The 18,395-nt window shown below is 49.5% G+C and overlaps 1 protein-coding gene across 39 annotated transcripts in view; it reads right to left on the reverse strand.

The window, feature by feature from the left end:
* UBAP2L (ubiquitin associated protein 2 like) overlaps nt 1-18,395 on the reverse strand; it is a 658,575-nt gene that overhangs the window by 358,285 nt on the left and 281,895 nt on the right. For all 39 annotated transcript variants that reach the window (XR_014972277.1, XR_014972273.1, XR_014972279.1 and 36 more), the window contains one exon: nt 11,116-11,197. Coding sequence is in view for 24 of the 39 variants with exons in the window: in XM_085638880.1 (XP_085495006.1) it covers nt 11,116-11,197 (82 nt within the window). In the remaining 15 variants the exon portion in view is untranslated. The remainder of the gene's footprint in view (nt 1-11,115; nt 11,198-18,395) is intronic.

Raw genomic sequence — 18,395 nt, forward strand, 5'->3', positions numbered from 1 at the left:
CGCGAAGTCGCGGCATTTGCTGTTTTCGGCCGTAGCGAACAGATCGATATCCGGAGTGCCCCACTCTGCGAAGACGTCTCTTAGCAAGTCGTCGTTTAGCACCCACTCGTGATTTTCTTGAACGAGCCTGCTGAGCGCATCGGCTTGGGCATTCTGCACTCCCGGCAGATGGGTTGCCGTGATAGTTAGGTTCCTGGCAACCAGCCAATTCCAGATAGTCTGTGCCTCCCGAGACAGCGTGCGTGAACGGGAGCCCCCCTGCTTGTTGAGGTAATACATGGTAGTAGTATTGTCCGTCTGAACTAGCAGGGAGTTCGTCTTGAAGGAGGGATGGAACGCCTTCAGGGCCAAGTGTACTGCTCTGAGTTCCAAAAAGTTGATGTGGTAAGTCATCTCCGTCTGTGACCATATCCCCTGAATCTGAAGAGGGCCCGAATGCGCTCCCCAGCCCTGGAGAGACGCATCGGTCACTATGGTCTGGACCGGAATATCCTTGTGAAAGGGAGTCCCCTTGCAGACATTCTCTGAGGAGCACCACCATTTCAGAGACTGTAGAGCGTGTTGGGACAGATGAATCTTGTCCTCCCAACGCCCCCGCCTCTGGTCCCATTGATCCTCCAGACATTCCTGCAGAGGCCTCATATGCAGACGTGCATTGGGGGCGAGATAGATGCAGGAAGCCATCGACCCCAGTAAAGAGGACAACGTCCTCACTGGAGGAGAGTGGGCTGAGAGGAGGTGCAGGGCCTTCAACGGATAGATAAGCGTCTCTCCTCCGAAGGACACACGCTTGCGTTCAAAGTATTGTCTGAGGCCCCCAAGTACTGGAGACACTGCACAGGGATCGGCACTGACTTCGACATGTTGATGTGCAGTTCCAGGCGATGAAGCAAGGCAGCTGTCCTGTTGAAATGACACTGGGCTTCCTGGTACGTGGAAGCTTTGATCAGCCAATCGTCCAGGTATGGATACACCAGCAGTTTGGTCACCCTCAAAGGGCCGGTTGTATCTGAAGGACTCTGTGTCCACTATTTATTATCATAAATTATTGTCACTGCATTCAATTATTACTGTTTTTTGTAATAATGTGTAAGTAATAACTAGCTCTGAAAGCAGAAACAGTCAGAATAATGGCAAGTAGATATTCAAATGTACAATTATTGTACAATTTATTGAAAAATGATTTTTGGTAATACAGTAATTTTTTTTTTTTTTTAAACATACAAATATTGCCAACCACTGTTTATTACACATATGGCAAACACAGGGCATTAACTTTTTTTTAACTTTTCTGACTAGATGGCTGACATCGTTTTCCTGAGGTCAGTCCATCGATGTCTGGCGTTAGGTCTTGTGCTGTAGCAATCTGCAAAACAGCATGGAGGTTATCATCAGTGATGCGTGATCTGAGCTTGGTCTTGTTCAGATTCATGACTGAAAACATCTGTTCACATAGATAGGTGCTCCCAAACATGGACAGAACACGTGCAGCTTGAAGTCGGAGCTGTGGCATCAAAGCAGGGGGGAGGAGACGGTAAAAGTCGTCGACTGTCGCATCCTGGAACTTCGCTTTCAGGCTGCTGTTGCACTGAAGTTCTATTAATTCCATTTGAAGGTGATGTGGTGCACTGTCAACATCGATGTTGAAGGGATTGGCAAAGCTGGTAAAGGTTAAGTTTTGTCCTTTAAAGTCAGAAAAGCGTCGATTGAATTCATCAATCAGCCGATTCACTTTGGTACCCAATCGAGCACATGAAAAAGTACCTGGGAATGAGGTTGAGATGCTCTGGCAGATAGGAAAGTGGGCAAGACTGTCTTTTTCAAGCTGTGACTTCCATAGGCGCAGTTTCTCCTGGAAAGCTGTTATTGCCTCATACATTGAGGTTATGACTTGTTTGCGGCCCTGCAGCCTCAGATTCAGTTGGGCGAGATGCTCTGTTATGTCACACAACATGGCAAAATCGCACAGCCAGTATGGATCTGACAGTTCTGACAAGGGCTTCCCTTTACTTTGCATAAAAAGAGTAATTTCTTCCAAAAGCTCAAAAAATCTCTTGAGAACGGTGCTCCTACTCAGCCACCTTACTTCTGTATGGTATGGCACATCTGTATGTTCCATGCCCACCTCCTTCAAAAAATGTTGGAACTGACGAGGATTCAGACCCCGTGCACGCAGAAAATTCACTGTTTTCGTGACTGTGGACATTATGTTATCCAGTTGCAGAACCTTGCCACACAGAGCTCCTTGGTGGATAATGCATTGATAAGTTATCAGCGGCGTGTGGCAATTACTGTTTCAGTTTCTCTTTTAACAGTCCAACCAAGCCATTTCTCTCTCCACACATTGCTGGAGCGCCATCAGTAGTAAGTCCCACCAACTTTTCCCACGGTAATTTCATTTTATTTACGGATTCCTCCACTGCATCGAAGATGTCCCTCCCAGTTGTTGTCCCATACATGGCGACCACATCCAAGAGCTCCTCACTGACAGACAAGTCTTCCTTCACACCTCTTACAAAAATAGCTAGATGAGCTGTATCAGTATTGTCAGTGCTTTCATCAACAGCTAATGAAAATGCCAGATAACTGCATGCCTCTTCAGCCAACTTTGTTTTAAGATTACAGGCTAGGTCCCTGACTCGGTCTGTGATGGTGTTTCTTGACAAGCTGACATTGCTAACAGCCTGTCTCTGCTCAGGGCACACCTGTTCACATACCTTCAGCATACACTGCTTTACAAATGCACCTTCTGAAAAGCACTTTGAAGCTCGCGCAATTTCTATAGCCACAAGATAGCTGGCTTTCACTGCTGCATCATTTTTTTGCTGTCATTTTTGCAAAAATATTCCGTTGAGAATGCAGGCTACCTTTTAATTCTTGGACCTTTTGTTGCTTTTCCTGGTGGCTAAGGTTAGCAAATTTGGCTCCATGTTTGGTCTCAAAGTGCCGGCGTAAATTGTATGCCTTCATCACTGCCACTGCCTCACAGCAAATAAGACATACCGGCGTGTCTCCATTAATCACAAACATGTATTCACTTTCCCATCTCTCCTGAAATTGCCTTCCCTCTGCATCAACTTTTCTTGGACATTTTTGGGTTATTAATTTGATTGTAGTTTATGGTCCCTATACCACTGTAAAGTGACACGGAACTGGTCAGTATATCCAAAGTTTTTTAAGCAGAATAATAAGCAGACCCCCCCCCCCCCCCCCACATACATCATGTGTACTTACAGTACAGGAGAGAAGGGTTCAGGCAGCCGTTGGATCTGTCACATCAAAGGAAGGCATGCGCTCAAAAAAACAAGTGGAGGTTTCCTCAATGCATGTAATGTGGAGGTTTCCTGTAGAACGGCCGGCGGCGCTAGAAGGCAGACGTTCCCTGGCTTGTAGGCTGGCGCGCAATGCGCTGAAGAGGCGGCCGCGCATGCGCTGAAGAGGCGGCCGCGCATGCGCTGAAGAGGCGGCCGCGCATGCGCTGAAGAGGCGGCCGCGCATGCGCTGAAGAGGCGGCTTTCGAGAATAAGGTGAAGGCTTTCTTGTGTCAAAATAAAAGCGAGAATAAACGGTGAAGGCTGGCGGCCGGCGGCGGCGGCTACACGGGCCACATGACGAGGTCTGGCGGGCTGGATTCAGCCCGCGGGCCTTGTGTTTGACACCGCTGGGATACACAAACACTTTGTTCTTCCGCAAGTGTGCTGCCACCACTGCCATGCACTTGGAGAACGTCCTTGGTGCAGACTTCAGACCAAACGGGAGTACTGTATACTGGTAATGGTAATGGTTGTTGCCTACCAGAAACCTCAGGCTGGTGAAACGAAGACTGTAACCATTGCAAACAATATTCAGCACCCACTTGTCCTGAGTTATTGTTCTCCACTCGGCCTTTGTTACCCGACGAGGATTGATGCTGGCCTCTGCCCCTCTGGCGCTTCTGAAAGGACTGCCTCGGGAACTGTTGCTGGTGTTGTTGTTGACCAGACTGACGCCCTTGGCCGCGTTGTTTAGAATAACGCCTGCCATAGGAACGGAATGATCACTTCTGTTCCTTGGGTTTTTCCAACCCCACGGCCTTCAGGGTTTCTGCTTCGGCCTTCATGCGGGCCATTTCGTCATCCGCATGAGACCCGAACAACGTCGTGCCAGAGAAAGGCAAGTTAGCAATCTTTTGCTGCGCTTCAGGCTTTAGAGAGGTAAGTCTCAGCCAGGAATGTCTCCTCATGTGTACTCCATGACAGTACCCATGGGCCGCCAGCAATGACATCCCCCGCTGCACTGATGATCTGGTTGGAGACCATCATGCCCTCATTCAACACCTCCTGGAAGTCTTCCCGTTTATCCCTAGGCAGGGAGTCGGCAAACTGTTGCAGGGAGTCCCATAACGATCGGTCATAGCGACCCAGCAGAGCGGAGGCGCTAGCAGCCTTCATAGTCGAGGCCAACGTAGAGCACATCCTCCTCCCCAAGGAGTCCATCTTGCAACTCTCCTTATCCGGAGGAGCGGTTGAAGAGGGAGACGTGGCATGTTGCTTCCTAGCCGCAACCACAATGACAGAGTCCGGGGGAGGGTCCACCCTGAGGAACGCCGGGTCCGAATCAGGGGCCCTGTATTTCTTTTGCAACCGTGAGGGAGCAGACTTTCCCACGGCCGGTGTCAAGAAGACCTCCATGGCTGGGTCCTCCAGACCTGGAACCAAAGGGAGGAGGGGGCGTGATAGATGCGCCTTGTGTAAAGTCTCGAATATCACAGAGGTAGGGGGAACTGGTACGGTCACTGAGATTCCCAACTTTGCCGCCCCTCTCATCAGAACATCTTGGAAAGTGGCAATATCATCCACTGGCGAGATTCTAGTAGGCGGCGTTTCCGATAACGTGGGGGAAAGCCGTCCAGTGCCAGAAGAGTCCAAATACCTCGTGCCTCTGGATCGAGATCTATACCTCCGTCGTCCATGCCTTGTGTGAGTGGACGATCTGCGTCTGCTACGTGACCATCGGCGCGATCTAGAGCGTGATCTCAGTCTCTTAGGAGCCACTGGTCGCCGAGGAGAAGGCGGGAGCTGTGGCACCGGAGGCGGTGGTGGCGTAGGTCGCTTAGGAGGCGCCACTGGGAGCCGGGGGGTCAGGTGGAGGGGGAGGCGGAGGAGGAGGAGGAGGCGTGAGGCTTCTGAGGCCGCGGCTGAGGCAGTGGCAGGGGGTCCATTGGAGACTCTCTCCCATCACTCCTTGCGGGAGAACCCGGACTAGCCCTGTCCGGACTTCCGTCCACCCTTCTCTGCTAGTCTACTCCGTGAAGAGGCCGAAGTGAACGCGGGGGAGCGTCCCGCTCTCCTAGATCCACGACTGGAGATCGTAATCACTGAAGAAGTGTTACCAGGTGATCTCGTCCTCTACGTCGAACCGTGTGTGGACCTCGTACGGCTTCTCCTCGCCGTTGCACGCAAACTGCGTCCCCTCGACGTCGAACGGCGTTTTCTCGACGTAGAGTGTCTTCGTCTCGACGGCGATCTCCCTCTCGACGGCGATCTCCCTCGCCGGCGATCTCCCTCCCTCTCGACGGCGATCTCCCTCCCTCTCGACGGCGATCTCCCTCGACTCGACGGCCGTCGCCGGTGGCTTCGCGTCGATGACGTCGATCCATGAGTCAACGGCGAAGGAGGCGAGCGGGCTCGCCTCGACGGCAAGCGGCGCTGGCTGCGGGGCTCAGTACGGCGTCGACGTCGACTGTGAAGCCTTCGACGGCGACCTAGTCTGACGTCTCGCCGGCCCCTCTCTCAACGTCGAACGTCGAGGACGCCGAGATCCAGAGCCCTGGATCGACGGCGAACACACCGGTGCTTTACCTTTCGCCGTCGACGCCGTAGTCCTCGACGTCGAACGGGATCTTCCGGCCGGTAGGCGTCGTTTCTGCTCCTTTTTCTGCCCGGAGGTCCCTCCAGTGGCTGAAGCATGGGCAGAGGATGGGGAAGGAGATCCTCCATGCCCAGAAGTCCCACCTGTTCTCTGCTGCTCCTGTCCCTGAAGGCGAATCTTCTCTCTGTCCCTTAGGTTCCTCTTGGAGAAGGTCTTGCAGATGTCACATGTAGCAGGGACATATGAAGATGATAAGCAGAGAATACAGACATCATGTGGGTCCGTCTTGGCCATTTTCCTCCCACACTCACGGCATTTATCAAATAAAGCCATGCCAAGAGTGGGTCAAACTGCACCAAACTGCAGGATGCAGCAGAGAAAGGCTCTAGACGTCGAATGAACAAACTATCAAAAAAACCAATTTTTATCCAAAATATCCACCCGAAAGGGTAGAGCTCAATGCTCCCGGGTCCTGCTAGCAGGAGCCGGAAAAAAGAACTGAAAGTAACTTGCTTTGGCTGTGCATCCTTGTGAGAAAGTGGCTCTGTATATACTGTTCCCTAATAGGTACAGGGTGTACAGAGTCCACAGTCCCCCAGAGGCTGATAGAGGTCAAAGTTAGGTATGACCTTACTCTCAAAAGTGGTAGCTTGGTCGAGCAGTAAGGCAGTACCAGAGGCCAGTGTAAAGCATTTATTGTACACACTCAGTCAGCAAATGGTTTCACAAACTCAATAACTGAACTCTAGGCCAGTGGTTTATATATATAAAATATATGCTTGTTTTATTTTTAGAACCACAAAGGGGGTAAAAATATACTTTCTCAGAATGAGAGGTTGAATATACATACTTTTGTCTTAAGCAATAAATTTGTGTAAACAGTCACAGTTGGTTGCAATAAACAATCCTATTTCCTAAACATAACAATGCATTGGGCTCAATGGTAAATTCAGGTTATTTGTAATAAATTACTTTTCAGATTACTTTTGGAATTCCAGGTCTGGCTCCTAGAACCAGCCTGGGTCAGTATTCAGAATCAAGTGATGAAAGTCGACTTAATAACTGTAATGATTTTTAAATAATATTTAGCTATTTCAAAAGTTAGCACTTAGAAAATATTTCAAAGAAAACATTCAATCGATCTCTATGGCAAGAAATTCAAATTGCAGGTAGAGTACTTTATCATTACTTTAGTAATCCAGGACTGGGTACCTAGACCCAGGACTGGGGTCCTTATCAAAAGCAGGTAAGTAATTTCGTTTGCAGAAATGGTACGATTTTAAAAGAATATTTCAAATTTGCAAAAATAGACACTTAGAAGAAATTGCACAGAAAAGCAGACAATGGTTTCCTATGGGAGAAAAATGAGTTAGAGGTAAGTATAGTTGTGAACACTTTTCAGGGTTAGGGCTGGGCACCAAGATCCAGCACTGGTAGCTCACCTAGGAGCAGGTGAGTAAATTCGTTTTTGTCACTTGGCTGATTTTTGGTGAATTTTTGCAGTTTTGAAAAGTTCACACTTAGAAGATTTTTGAAGAAAAAGCCAGTCAATGTTACCCTATGAGGAAAATGAAGTTAGCGGTTTAAGGGTAAGTACTCGACTGGCAGAGTTGAAATTCCGGGCATGGACTCAGGGGTCCCCCAGTGTTAGGTAGGTACAGTTGGTTCACCCTCAGCGGTTTCAGGACGGCCGGGTGCAGAGAGAGTTAGGCCCAATGTTATCCTATGAGGGATAGGGGGGCCTTGGTTGGTGGCTGCTGTCTGGCAAGCCACGCGGCTGTGGGAGCTGGGCTCCTGGTCACTTACTCAGGGCAAGTGGGGAAGTAGGTTAGTGTAGAGAGGGCACTGCCAGGGCCACTCGGGCGGCTGGGTGCAGGGTGCTTTTGAGCCTTCGGGCGCTCAATGGAAATCAATGGGAATGTTCCGGTTTGGAAAAAGGCTGCAGGCTCGGGGACGAGGATGTTTCAGGTGCCACCACCACTTCGAGAGGTAAGTTGGGTAGTTGTAGGTTAGGTGGGTACCCCGGGATTGGGCACAGGGGGCCGCAGGGCGCCGGGTGCAGGGGTGCCTTTTGACGTCGGGAATCTTACCCTCTGGTTGATCGCGGTTGGGGTGGCACTTGGTTCTGAGGCTGCAGGCTTCCTCCGGGATGTCGAGGGGGGTCCTTGGGTGCCGGACTTGGGGTCACAGTCGCCGTGGGGTCGTCCTCAGGGTCTTTGTCCACTCCGGCACTGGCCAGGCTTGGCTGGTGCAGAGTGTGGTGGGTCCGCGGTTCCGGGCTGCTGCCAGGGGTTAAAAATAGGATTCTTGAGTAGAGCCTCTACTCATGGGAGTCCCAGGGGCTTAGAGCCAAAAGGTAGCCAGGTCCTCCGGGGTTGGTGAGGTTGCTGGCCACGAGAGATGCCGCGCTGGTGCAGGTTCGAGAGTCGACAGGCCGGTAGGGCTGGGGCCTAAGCAGTTGGTGTCTTCTTCTCTTTTTAGCAGCTGCAGGGCAGGTCTTTGTTCTTCTTGCTCTTCTTGTAATTTTCTATCTGGAATCTAAGGAAGGAAGGTTCAGGGGGCCCCTAAATACTAGATTTAGGGGCGTTACAGGTAGGTGAAGGCCAGGGACCAATGGGTCCTTGTCCTGGGGTGGGTACACCCCCTATCCTGCCTCTCTCCTGTGGGAGGGGGGCAGTAGCCTAATCCTGATAGGGTAGGGCCTCCCATCTTCAAGATGGCGAGAGCCCGGAGATGTGCTTCACCTCGCCTCCCCCACCTGAGGGGTGGGGTGGGCAGGCTGGCACGTCCCCTGTCCTTGTATGGGGTTTCCGGCCAAGCTTCCTGCCAGAGTGGGGGGTTGCAGTGGCCTGGGGAAACTCCAAATGGCGGCCTGCCTTTGAAGCTTCCCTTTGCTCATCCTGGGGGAGGAGATTTCTCACCTCACCCAGGATGTGCATTGTTGCAGGCCCGGGAGAGCAGGGGCTCTCCCACCCAGGGGTCCAGCAACGTGTCTGCTGTGTGGCAGCCTTGCCAGCCTCAGAGCAGACGTGGATTGCAAGTTAGCTGTAAGGGGGCATCTTCTAAGATGCCCTCTGGGGCGCTTAGTACATTAAATCCTACACTGGCATCAGTGTGGGTTCAATGTGCTGAGAAGTTTGATACCAAACTTCCCAGGCTTCAGTGTTGCCAATATGGTGCTGTGGAGCTCGTGTTTGACAAGCTCTCAGTACCATGCACTCAAATGACAGCACTGCACTTACAGTGCCCAGGAATGGACCCGGGTACTGTAGGGGCACAGGGCTCCTGCTCCTGTGCCCACACCATAGGCGTAATGCACCCAGCTAGAGGGGTGGCTGACAAATGCCTTGGCAGTGTAGGTGATGGGCATGGTACACAGTGATGTGTGCCATGTCGACTCTTTGTTTTGTCCTGCACCCAGACACTCAGCCTGCAAGGGCAGTGTGTGTGTAAGGGTACAGGGCCTCTGAGGGTGGCACAATGAGTGCTGCAGCCCTTCGAGGCCTTCCCTGGCCACAAGGCCCTGGGTACCTAGGGTACCATTTACTAGGGGCTGACATGTGGCTAGGGTTTGCCAATTTGGAGTTTGTGTGGTTTAAGGAAGGAACATAGGCCCTGGGCACCTGATTGGCAGGAACCCAGGGTACACTCAATCGAAGTACATTCAGCAATTTAGCAAAAAGTGGGGGCATACCATGCAAGAAAGATGGCACTTTCTCACAATCCTGGGATACCGGGGGTCTCTGGAGAGTTCCTTAAAGGCACGGTATCCTTTTAGCAGACACATAATGACAGCCTATAGGGCTTGTCTGTCCACCCCTTCCTCTCTATTGTTTAAAGGGATTTTGGTGAAGGGAGTGTGATACAATAAAGGAACATGTCAGATGTGAATAAAAATGACATTTAAACTTTATTTTGGCTTTTGTGTTCACTTCAGATGAAGTGCTGGCCAGTGCAGCCATATTGTTATTAGGCTGTATTATTTTGTCTGTCTCTTAAGTGTCTTTGCAGGTTTGCAAATGCAGGACAGCTTAAGAGATATTTTGATTGCTCCGGGGTCCCCGCACATGGGCGGGACTATTCCTAGATTAGGACTATACACAGAGATCCCCCTACTACAGAAGGTGGGGTGTTTGAAGCAGTGTCTTTGGTCTTGCCTAGGCCCGGAGGCGAAGGCGTGACCAAAGCCTTTTTGGGTGTCGGTGTGGGAGGGGGTATAGTACTCACGACCCTCTGCGCCGGAGTGATGTCCTCCACATCTGAGTCGTCGGCTTCGGAAGCACTGACTAGGTCCTCTTCGGTGTGCTGCTGTCCCGGAGCTTCGACGTCGTCCCCGAAGATGTCGACTGGAACGGAGGTCGAGGAGTGCGCCATGTTTCGTCTGGCCCTTCGATCTCGAATAGTCTTTTTCAATCTGAAAGACTTGCAGGCCTGACAGTCTCGAGCCTCGTGTTCAGGGGAGAGGCAGAGGTTGCACACCTCATGAAGATCGTGGGGGGGAATTTGGACCCACATCGAGGGCACTTCTTGAATGGAGTTCTTTCCATCAGCTGGGACCGGAGCTTGGATAGGCCCAAGGGCCGCCGTCGTCGACTGGAATCGAAGATGTGTCGAAGAGAAGGTCATTGAGGAGATCTGGATCTGAACAATACCGCAATAAGCGAGGATTCCGCTTCGATCGTCGAACTGGAAATGTTCGGAACCGGAGCGCGAAGTATTACAACCGAGCCCGATGGCGGAAAACAATCTGAGGATGGAGCCGAAGCCCATGCGCAATACGAACCAAGGGAGGAGTCACCGACCTCGTGACTTCCAAAGACTTTCCAAGAGGAAAAACAAACTGCAAACATCCGGGTCCAACACCAGATGGCAATCTATGCAAAAGTGTGTAATCTGCAGCTCATATGCCTCGAACACACTTGTTCCTGTGTAAGCCATGCTGCTCAATGCCACAGCTACCCAGGACTAAGCGGAGTATTTGACAGACAAAACCTAAGGGTCCTAAAGGGGTTAGGTGTATTACAGGGTGGGGTTGCACTACCACGCCATAACATACACCTCATTTCCTCAGTGGATGTTCACTTGGCTTTCATACAGACTGAGCAGCAGCTTTGTAAAGAAATATATTTTGATCCAGATTGAGGACGCCCTCCTCAGCCATTTGCTCTGAATATGCCCATTTTGCCACACCTACCCATTCATAGCCCATTCAGATCACTTTTGGTTCAAATTCTCAAGTGCAGTAGTGTATGTCATTGCTCCTACCAGAATAGGGATTGTTTGTGAGAGATCCATCCCTTCCAGTCATCTGTGTACTTGGCGTTGGAAATGGGATGCTGTAATAGTCCTGAAACAGAAACAATATTGTTAGGGTATTACTTCAGCAAGAGGCATTGATACGAGAAAACAAGACCAAAGGGTAAGCAGAATAGGAGTCACTCAATTGATGCACCAGTCCCAACATTGGCCACACCATAATTACTGAAAATGTCTGCTTTGCGCATACAATTGCTCTTCACTTTGTTGCCCCACATCTACCCATGTATAAGCTTAACTGGCATGCATGGCACCGTATAAATATACTGCTTCCGCAAGAAAGGAATATGCTACTTACCAGTATGCATCTGTTCTTGGCATGTAGAGCCGCAGATCTATACACTGTGCATAGATCGCCATCTGGTGTTGGGACCGGATGTTTGCAGTTTGGTTTTCCTCTTGGAAAGTCTTTGGAAGTCACGAGGTCGGTGACTCCTCCTTTGGTTCGTATTGCGCATGGGCTTCGGCTCCATCCTCAGATTGTTTTTCGCCAGAAGGGAAAGATGGAGCGTAGTAATAACAATAAAGAAACCCATGTGTGTTGTATCTAAATAAGATAGACTGGAACGGATACAGGTAGCCGGGGAGGCAGGTGGGCATGTATAGATCTGCAGCTCTACATGCCAAGAACAGATGCATACTGGTTAGTAGCATATTCCGTTGAGGCATATGAGCTGCAGATTATACACTGTGCATAGACTATATAGCAGTACCCAACCCTAGCGGCGACCACCGGCATCCGTTGCAGTTGTTTGGAACAGTGTTTTTAGTACAGCCTGGCCCACACTAGCTTGTTGCTTGGTTTGCACATCTACACAGTAATGTTTTGTGAAAGTGTGTGGTGTTGACCATGTCGCTGCTTTGCAGATGTCATCTAGTGGTAGGTTTCCTAGAAAAGCCATAGAAGCCCCTATCTTCCTTGTAGAGTGGGCTTTAGGGGGAACAGATAGCGTTAGTTTTGCTTTGTGGTAGCAAATCTGTATGCATTTTAAAATACACCTAGCTATCCCTGATTTAGAAATAGGGTTGCCTTTATGTGGTGGAGAGAAAGACTAATAACGGTTTGCTTTTTCTGAAAGGTTGTGTTCTTTGGATGTAGTAAAGTAAGGCCCTTTTAACATCCAGTATGTAAAGCCCTTTCCGCAACGGTTTGAGGTTGTGAGAAAAAGACTGGTAATTCTACCGACTGGTTTAGATGGAAGGGAGAAATGACTTTGGGTAGAAATTTTGGGTTGGTGCGGAGTACAACCTTGTTCAGATGCATTTGGAGAAAAGGTTCCTGTATAGTGCGTGCTTGTATTTCACTAACCCTTCTAAGGGAAGTGATGGCCACTAGAAATGCTGTTTTCCATGTGACAAATTGCAGCTCACATTTATGTAATGGTTCGAAAGGGGGTCCCATTAGCCTCGTGAGAACTATATTCAAGTTCGACAGGTGAGGGTGGTACTCTGGGTGGAATTACTCGGAGGCCTTCCATAAAGGCTTTGATGGCAGGCACCCTGAAAAGTGATAGGTGCTGCCTGTTCTGTAAGTAAGCAGCAATTGCTGCGAGGTATAACCGAATGGATGTATATGCTAGGTTACACCTTTGTAGATGGAGCAAGTAACATATGATGTGCTGTATGGACACATTTAGAGGGTTGATTGTGTTGTTGTGGCAGTAAACAACAAATCTTTTCCACTTTGCAGCATAGCATGCCCTAGTAGTAGGGCATCTAGCTTCCCTGATAATATGCATGCAATCAGGGGGAAGGTTAAGGTATCCGAATTCTAGGACCTCAGGAGCCAGATCGCAAGGTTGAGCTGAGCTGGGTCCGGGTGCCTGATCTCTCCATGGTTCTGGGTTAGGAGGCATGGTGAGAGGCGTAGCTTTTGGTGTGGTACCACCGAGAGTTCCAGCAGTGTGGTGTACCACGGTTGTCTGGCCCATGTTGGAGCTACTAGGATCAGTGTTGGGGAATGCTGTTGTAGCTTTCGTACCACTAATGGAATTAGTGGGAGAGGTGGAAAAGCGTATGCAAATTTGTTTGACCAGTTCATCCATATCGCATTGCCTTTGGACAATGGGTGTGGATATCTGGCGGCGAAGCTTGGGCATTTTTTGTTTTCGTGGGTGGCGAATAGGTCTATGTGTAGAGGCCCCCACTTCTGAAAGAACAGATGAAGAACCTGTGGGTGAAGATCCCATTCGTGAATATGTTGCGTTTGTCTGCTGAGCAGATCTGCCATGGTGTTTTGGACTCCTGGGACACGTTGGGCCAGGAGAAAGATTTTCTGTGGAATTGCCCATCCCCATATGCTCTGTGCTAATTGAGAGAGCTGTGGAGAGTGTGTGCCCCCCTGTTTTTGAATGTAGTACTTGGCAGTAATGTTGTCTGTGCGAATGAGGACTGCCTTGCCTGAAATCTGCATCTGGAAGGATTTTAGGGCTAGGAAGATTGCCAGTAACTCCAGATGGTTGATGTGGAGTAACTTCTGTTGCGGAGTCCATGTGCCTTGTACTGTGAGATGTAACAGATGAGCTCCCCAGCCGGAGAGCGATGCGTCTGTTAGGATTATTTGTGGAACCGGGCCCAGGAACGGTCGACCTCTGGAAAGGTTTGTGGTGTTCCACCACTGCAGAGAGCGATGGGTGCGACCGTCTACCAACACCAGATCTGTCAGTTGTCCCTGGGCCTGGTTCCACTGGCGTGCTAAACACTCTTGGAGTGGACGCATCTGGAGTCTTGCATGGGGCACTATGAAAATGCAAGAGGCCATCATCCCTATCAGTTGCATAAACACCCTTGCTGGGAGAGAGTATTGAAATATGATTTTTTGACGCAGAGCCTGTACATTTGCAATCCTGGCAGGATTGGGATAGGCTATGGCTTTTGAGGTGTCTATGGTGGCACCGAGGTATTGTTTTGTTTGTGATGGTACCAGGTGGGACTTTTGGTGGTTCACCGTGAAACCTAGCTGGTGAAGTAGTTGGATTGTAGCGGCGGTGTGTTGCACACATTGTTCGCAGGACGTGGCTTTTATTAGCCAGTCGTCCAAATACGGGAAGACGTGAATGTGCTGTCTGAGGTGTGCCGCCACTACTGCTAGGCACTTGGTGAATACCCTTGGTGCTGTTGTTGCCCCGAACGGGAGCACCTTGAACTGGTAGTGTTGCCCGTCCACTACAAATCTGAGGTACTTTCTGTGAGCATGGTGTACTGGGATGTGAAAGTATGCGTCGTTCAAGTCCAGAGTGGTGAAAAAGTCGTTCTGGGAGATGAGTGGAAGAACCTGTTGAAGGGTTACCATGTGAAAATGGTCTGAATATATGTAAGTATTTAGAGGTCTGAGATCTAGGATAGGTCGTAGAGTCTCGTCTCTTTGGAATCAGAAAGTACAGGGAGTAGACCCTTAAATTTTGTTGATTGATGGGGACCTGTTCTATGGCTTGTTTTTGCAGGAGGGAGATTACCTCCTGTTTTAGTAATGTGGCATGTTCTTGAGACATTTGGCGTTGCCTGGGAGGAATGATTTTGGGGGGGGTAGATGTTAATTCTATAGCAAAACCCTGAATGAATAATTTGGGTCACCCATCTGTCTGAGGTGATGGTCTCCCAGACGTGAAGGAAATGTTGTATTCTGCCTCCGACTGGAGTGGAATGGTCTGGAGGGAGCGGGGGAAAGTCATTGGGTAGGCGGTGTGGCAGAGCGGGCGGTATTGGTCTTGCCTCTGCCTGTATTATTATTGCCTCTGTATCCGCCTCTTTGATAACCCTTTGTGAAGGTAGACTGAGGAGGGGATTTGTAGGACGTGGATGCACTATCCGAGTAGTAGCCTCTGCCCGTCCCCCGAAAGGAAGAGCGGCGAAAGGAGCGCCTAGGAGTGTGTGACTGTAGGGCTCCCATGGATTGCCGTATCAGTATCTTTCTTCATCTTCGAGGGCTTCATCAACTTTTGGGCCAAATAAATGTTGTTGGTCGAATGGGTGATTCAATATGGAGGCTTGTACCTCAGGTTTAAAACCTGAAACTCTTAGCCAGGCGTGGCGACGGAGAAGGACACTGGTGTTTATGGCCCTGGAGGCTGTATCTGCCGCATCTAGGGCACAGCGTATAGAGGTATTAGTTGTAGTTTGCCCCTCTTGGATCAATTCATTAGCCCTATTTCTGTATTTTTCAGGGAGATGGTGCATGATGGTCTCTAACTAATCATAATGCGCCCTGTCGTATCTGGCCAATAGCGCCTGCGTGTTGGCGATACGCCATATATTGGCGGCTTGTGACGCAGTGCGCTTCCCTGACGCGTCTAGGAGCTTGGACTCTGTCAGGTGGTGGTGCTTCGCCTGACGCCTGAAAATTTGAATGCTTCTTAGCTGTAGATACCACTAAGGAATCCAGTGGTGCAGGGCCTTTAATGTATGAAAGATCTGTGGGAGCGGCTTTGTATTTTTTCTCTATACGGGGGTTTAGGACCCTAGCCCTGACTGGGTCTTTAAAAACCTCAGGTGAAGGTTTGATTACTCCTTTTAACATAGGTAGAATGGCAGTAGACCTATGTGCATTATCGAAGGTGTCTAGGAGAAAATCTTCCTCCACTGGGTCAGTATGTAGTAGGTGGTGAAAGTCTAACGAATCTTCTGGTGGGGATGGCCTAGATGGGTAAAGGTCATCCTGTGGGACATCTGGGATGTCCGAATTGTTATAGCCATTCCATGGGTCTGGAGATCCAGTAGGGGTGGGGTCTTGTGGCACATCTGCTGGATCATAGTAAGGGTCCCCTAGATCATCTTGGTCTGGAGACAGGGTTGGAGAGCGATGAGGCAGGGGCGGAGAAGGTGGGGAAGGCACTCTGAAAGGGTAGGTAGCAGTGTCCTTCCTCTTTGGAGGTGGAGCTGGTTTGTCCAAGTGTCACTTTTTTGAAGACAGTGTCAAATGTCCTGTTTTTGGATCCTTGGTAAGTGTCTTTTGCAGAGGATCCGGTGTGAAAAGTTCTTGCGACACTGGTTGTTCGGTCGGCGCCGAGGTTTTTGGGGCCGACGGCTTTTTGGGCTTGTCTAAGCCGTGCTTCTTCGGGACCTCCGATTTTTTGTTCGGTGCAGAAAGAGGCTTCGGCACGAGGGTGTCGGTGCCGAGGGCCTTATGATGTTTGGTCGGCACCGAGAGGGCGGGTTTCGACACAGAGGGCTTTGGTGCTGGGCTCGGTGTAGAGCTGGAGGCCGATTTTTTCTTCGGTGCCGAAGGGTGTCTTTCGGTACCGCTGGTAGGCTGGCTCGAGCCCGAGCTGCCGGAAGGCTTAATAGGCTTCTTTACCGGGCCCGAAGGTGTGGTGTGAGAAGCAGTATCCTTGGTCTTGCCTATGCTCGAAGGCGAAGGCGTGACCCAAGCCTTTTTGGATATCGGCGTGGGTGTGGGAGGGGTATAGTACTCACGACCCTCTGCGCCGGGGTGATGTCCTCCACATCTGAGTCGTCTGCCTCGGAAGCACAGACGAGGTCGTCGTCCTCTTCTTCGATGTTCTGCTGTCCCGAAGCTTCGACGTCGTCCCCGAAGATGTCGACTGGAGCGGAGGTCGAGGAGTGCGCCATGTTGCGTCTGGCCCTTTGATCTCGAATAGTCTTTTTCGATCTAAAAGACTTGCAGGCGGGACAGTCTCGGGCCTCGTGTTCAGGGGAGAGGCAGAGGTTGCACACCTCATGAAGATCGATGTGGGGGAATTTGGGCCCACATCGAGGGCACTTCTTGAAGGGAGTTCTTTCCATCAGCCGAGACCGGAGCCGGAATGGGCCCGAAGGCCGCCGTCGACGACCGGAATCGAAGAAGAGCCGAAGAGAAGGTGATTAAGATGATTAATTATCTGAAGGCTCTCGATGAGAGAGGATTTTTGCGTCGATCATTGAACTGGAAAAGTTCGGAACCGGAGCACGAAGTATTACATCCAAGCCCGATGGCAGAAAAAAACAATCTGAGGATGGAGCCGAAGCACATGCGCAATACGAACCAAAGGAGGAGTCACCGACCTCGTGACTTCCAAACACTTTCCAAGAGGAAAAACAAACTGCAAACATCCGGGCCCAACACCAGATGGCGATCTATGCACAGTGTATAATCTGCAGCTCATATGCCTCAAACGCACATTTTCCTATATTACTCATTTGAAAGGCGGACCCCATATCACTTTTCCAGGTCATGTTTTAGGAAAGACTGGCCTCAAATAAGAGGTTTTTTTTTATATCTAAAGGATGCTTGCAGCTACAAGCACCTGCCTAACATTACTATAAAACATAGGAAACCTTTACTAATCTGACTGACAATACTCTACTGGTTATAAAAGTTAAAGGAACTAACAGTCGGCTAGAAAAGTAAACTACAGATTGAATACTTGCGAATGTGCTCTGTTAATAGCACAAACTGAAAACCTAAGAATTAGACATTCTATAATAGAACTAAATGGGAGTGTTCAAAGAATGACTTTCAGTTCTACAGCGTAGGCTCAACACAGCTCAAAAGCATGTGATCCAAAACAGTTGGTTGAAAAGAAAGGGATCGGCCTGCATGGGTTTCCCTTTTTCTATGAACTAGCCAACCAGTGTGAAATACATCGGGTCTGATGATTAACAGATTGTAACAGATGGACATAGTTACCTTCCTGCAACAGTTTGAGCCAGAAGACTTCTGGATTCACATGCTATGCTTTATTGCACCATATTATGGTTAGGTCCAGAACAGTCCTTATTTTCTCTTTTCGGCATCAAAGGGTAAATAGGTAGAGCCATCCCCTTTAACTTTAGTCGCACGCCTGTAATGGCGCAAAGCTTGGTGCCAGCTTTAGATAATTTTTTCCATTTTAGCAAAACTACTCTTCATGGTTAATTATATGCATAATCTTTCTTTTTTTGCAACAATATCAAGTCAATGTAGAGATAGGAGGTTTACAATTTAATACAGAAAATTCTTCAAGCTGCAGCATAAATCTTTTCTGGTGTGTACCGATTACGTAGTGGTATTTGAAACGTTAGAGGAGTTCAAGTGTGTAATGTGTATGGGGCAAAAAGGCATCAATATCTTGGGTCCCATTTATGGCTCCCTATCTGTGTGAAAGTCCATGCAGTAGAGTTTTGTGAAGTTGAGGATTGTTTACCATGCTTGCCATTTACCAAGACATTTCCTATAAAGTAAATACGACCATACCGGTTATCTACTGCTTTCCCTGTTAAATATATGAATGTTATGTAGTATCCATCCAGAA

The sequence above is a fragment of the Triturus cristatus genome, chromosome 12 (genome assembly GCF_964204655.1).
Source record: "Triturus cristatus chromosome 12, aTriCri1.1, whole genome shotgun sequence".
NCBI classification, from domain to species: Eukaryota; Metazoa; Chordata; class Amphibia; order Caudata; family Salamandridae; genus Triturus; species Triturus cristatus.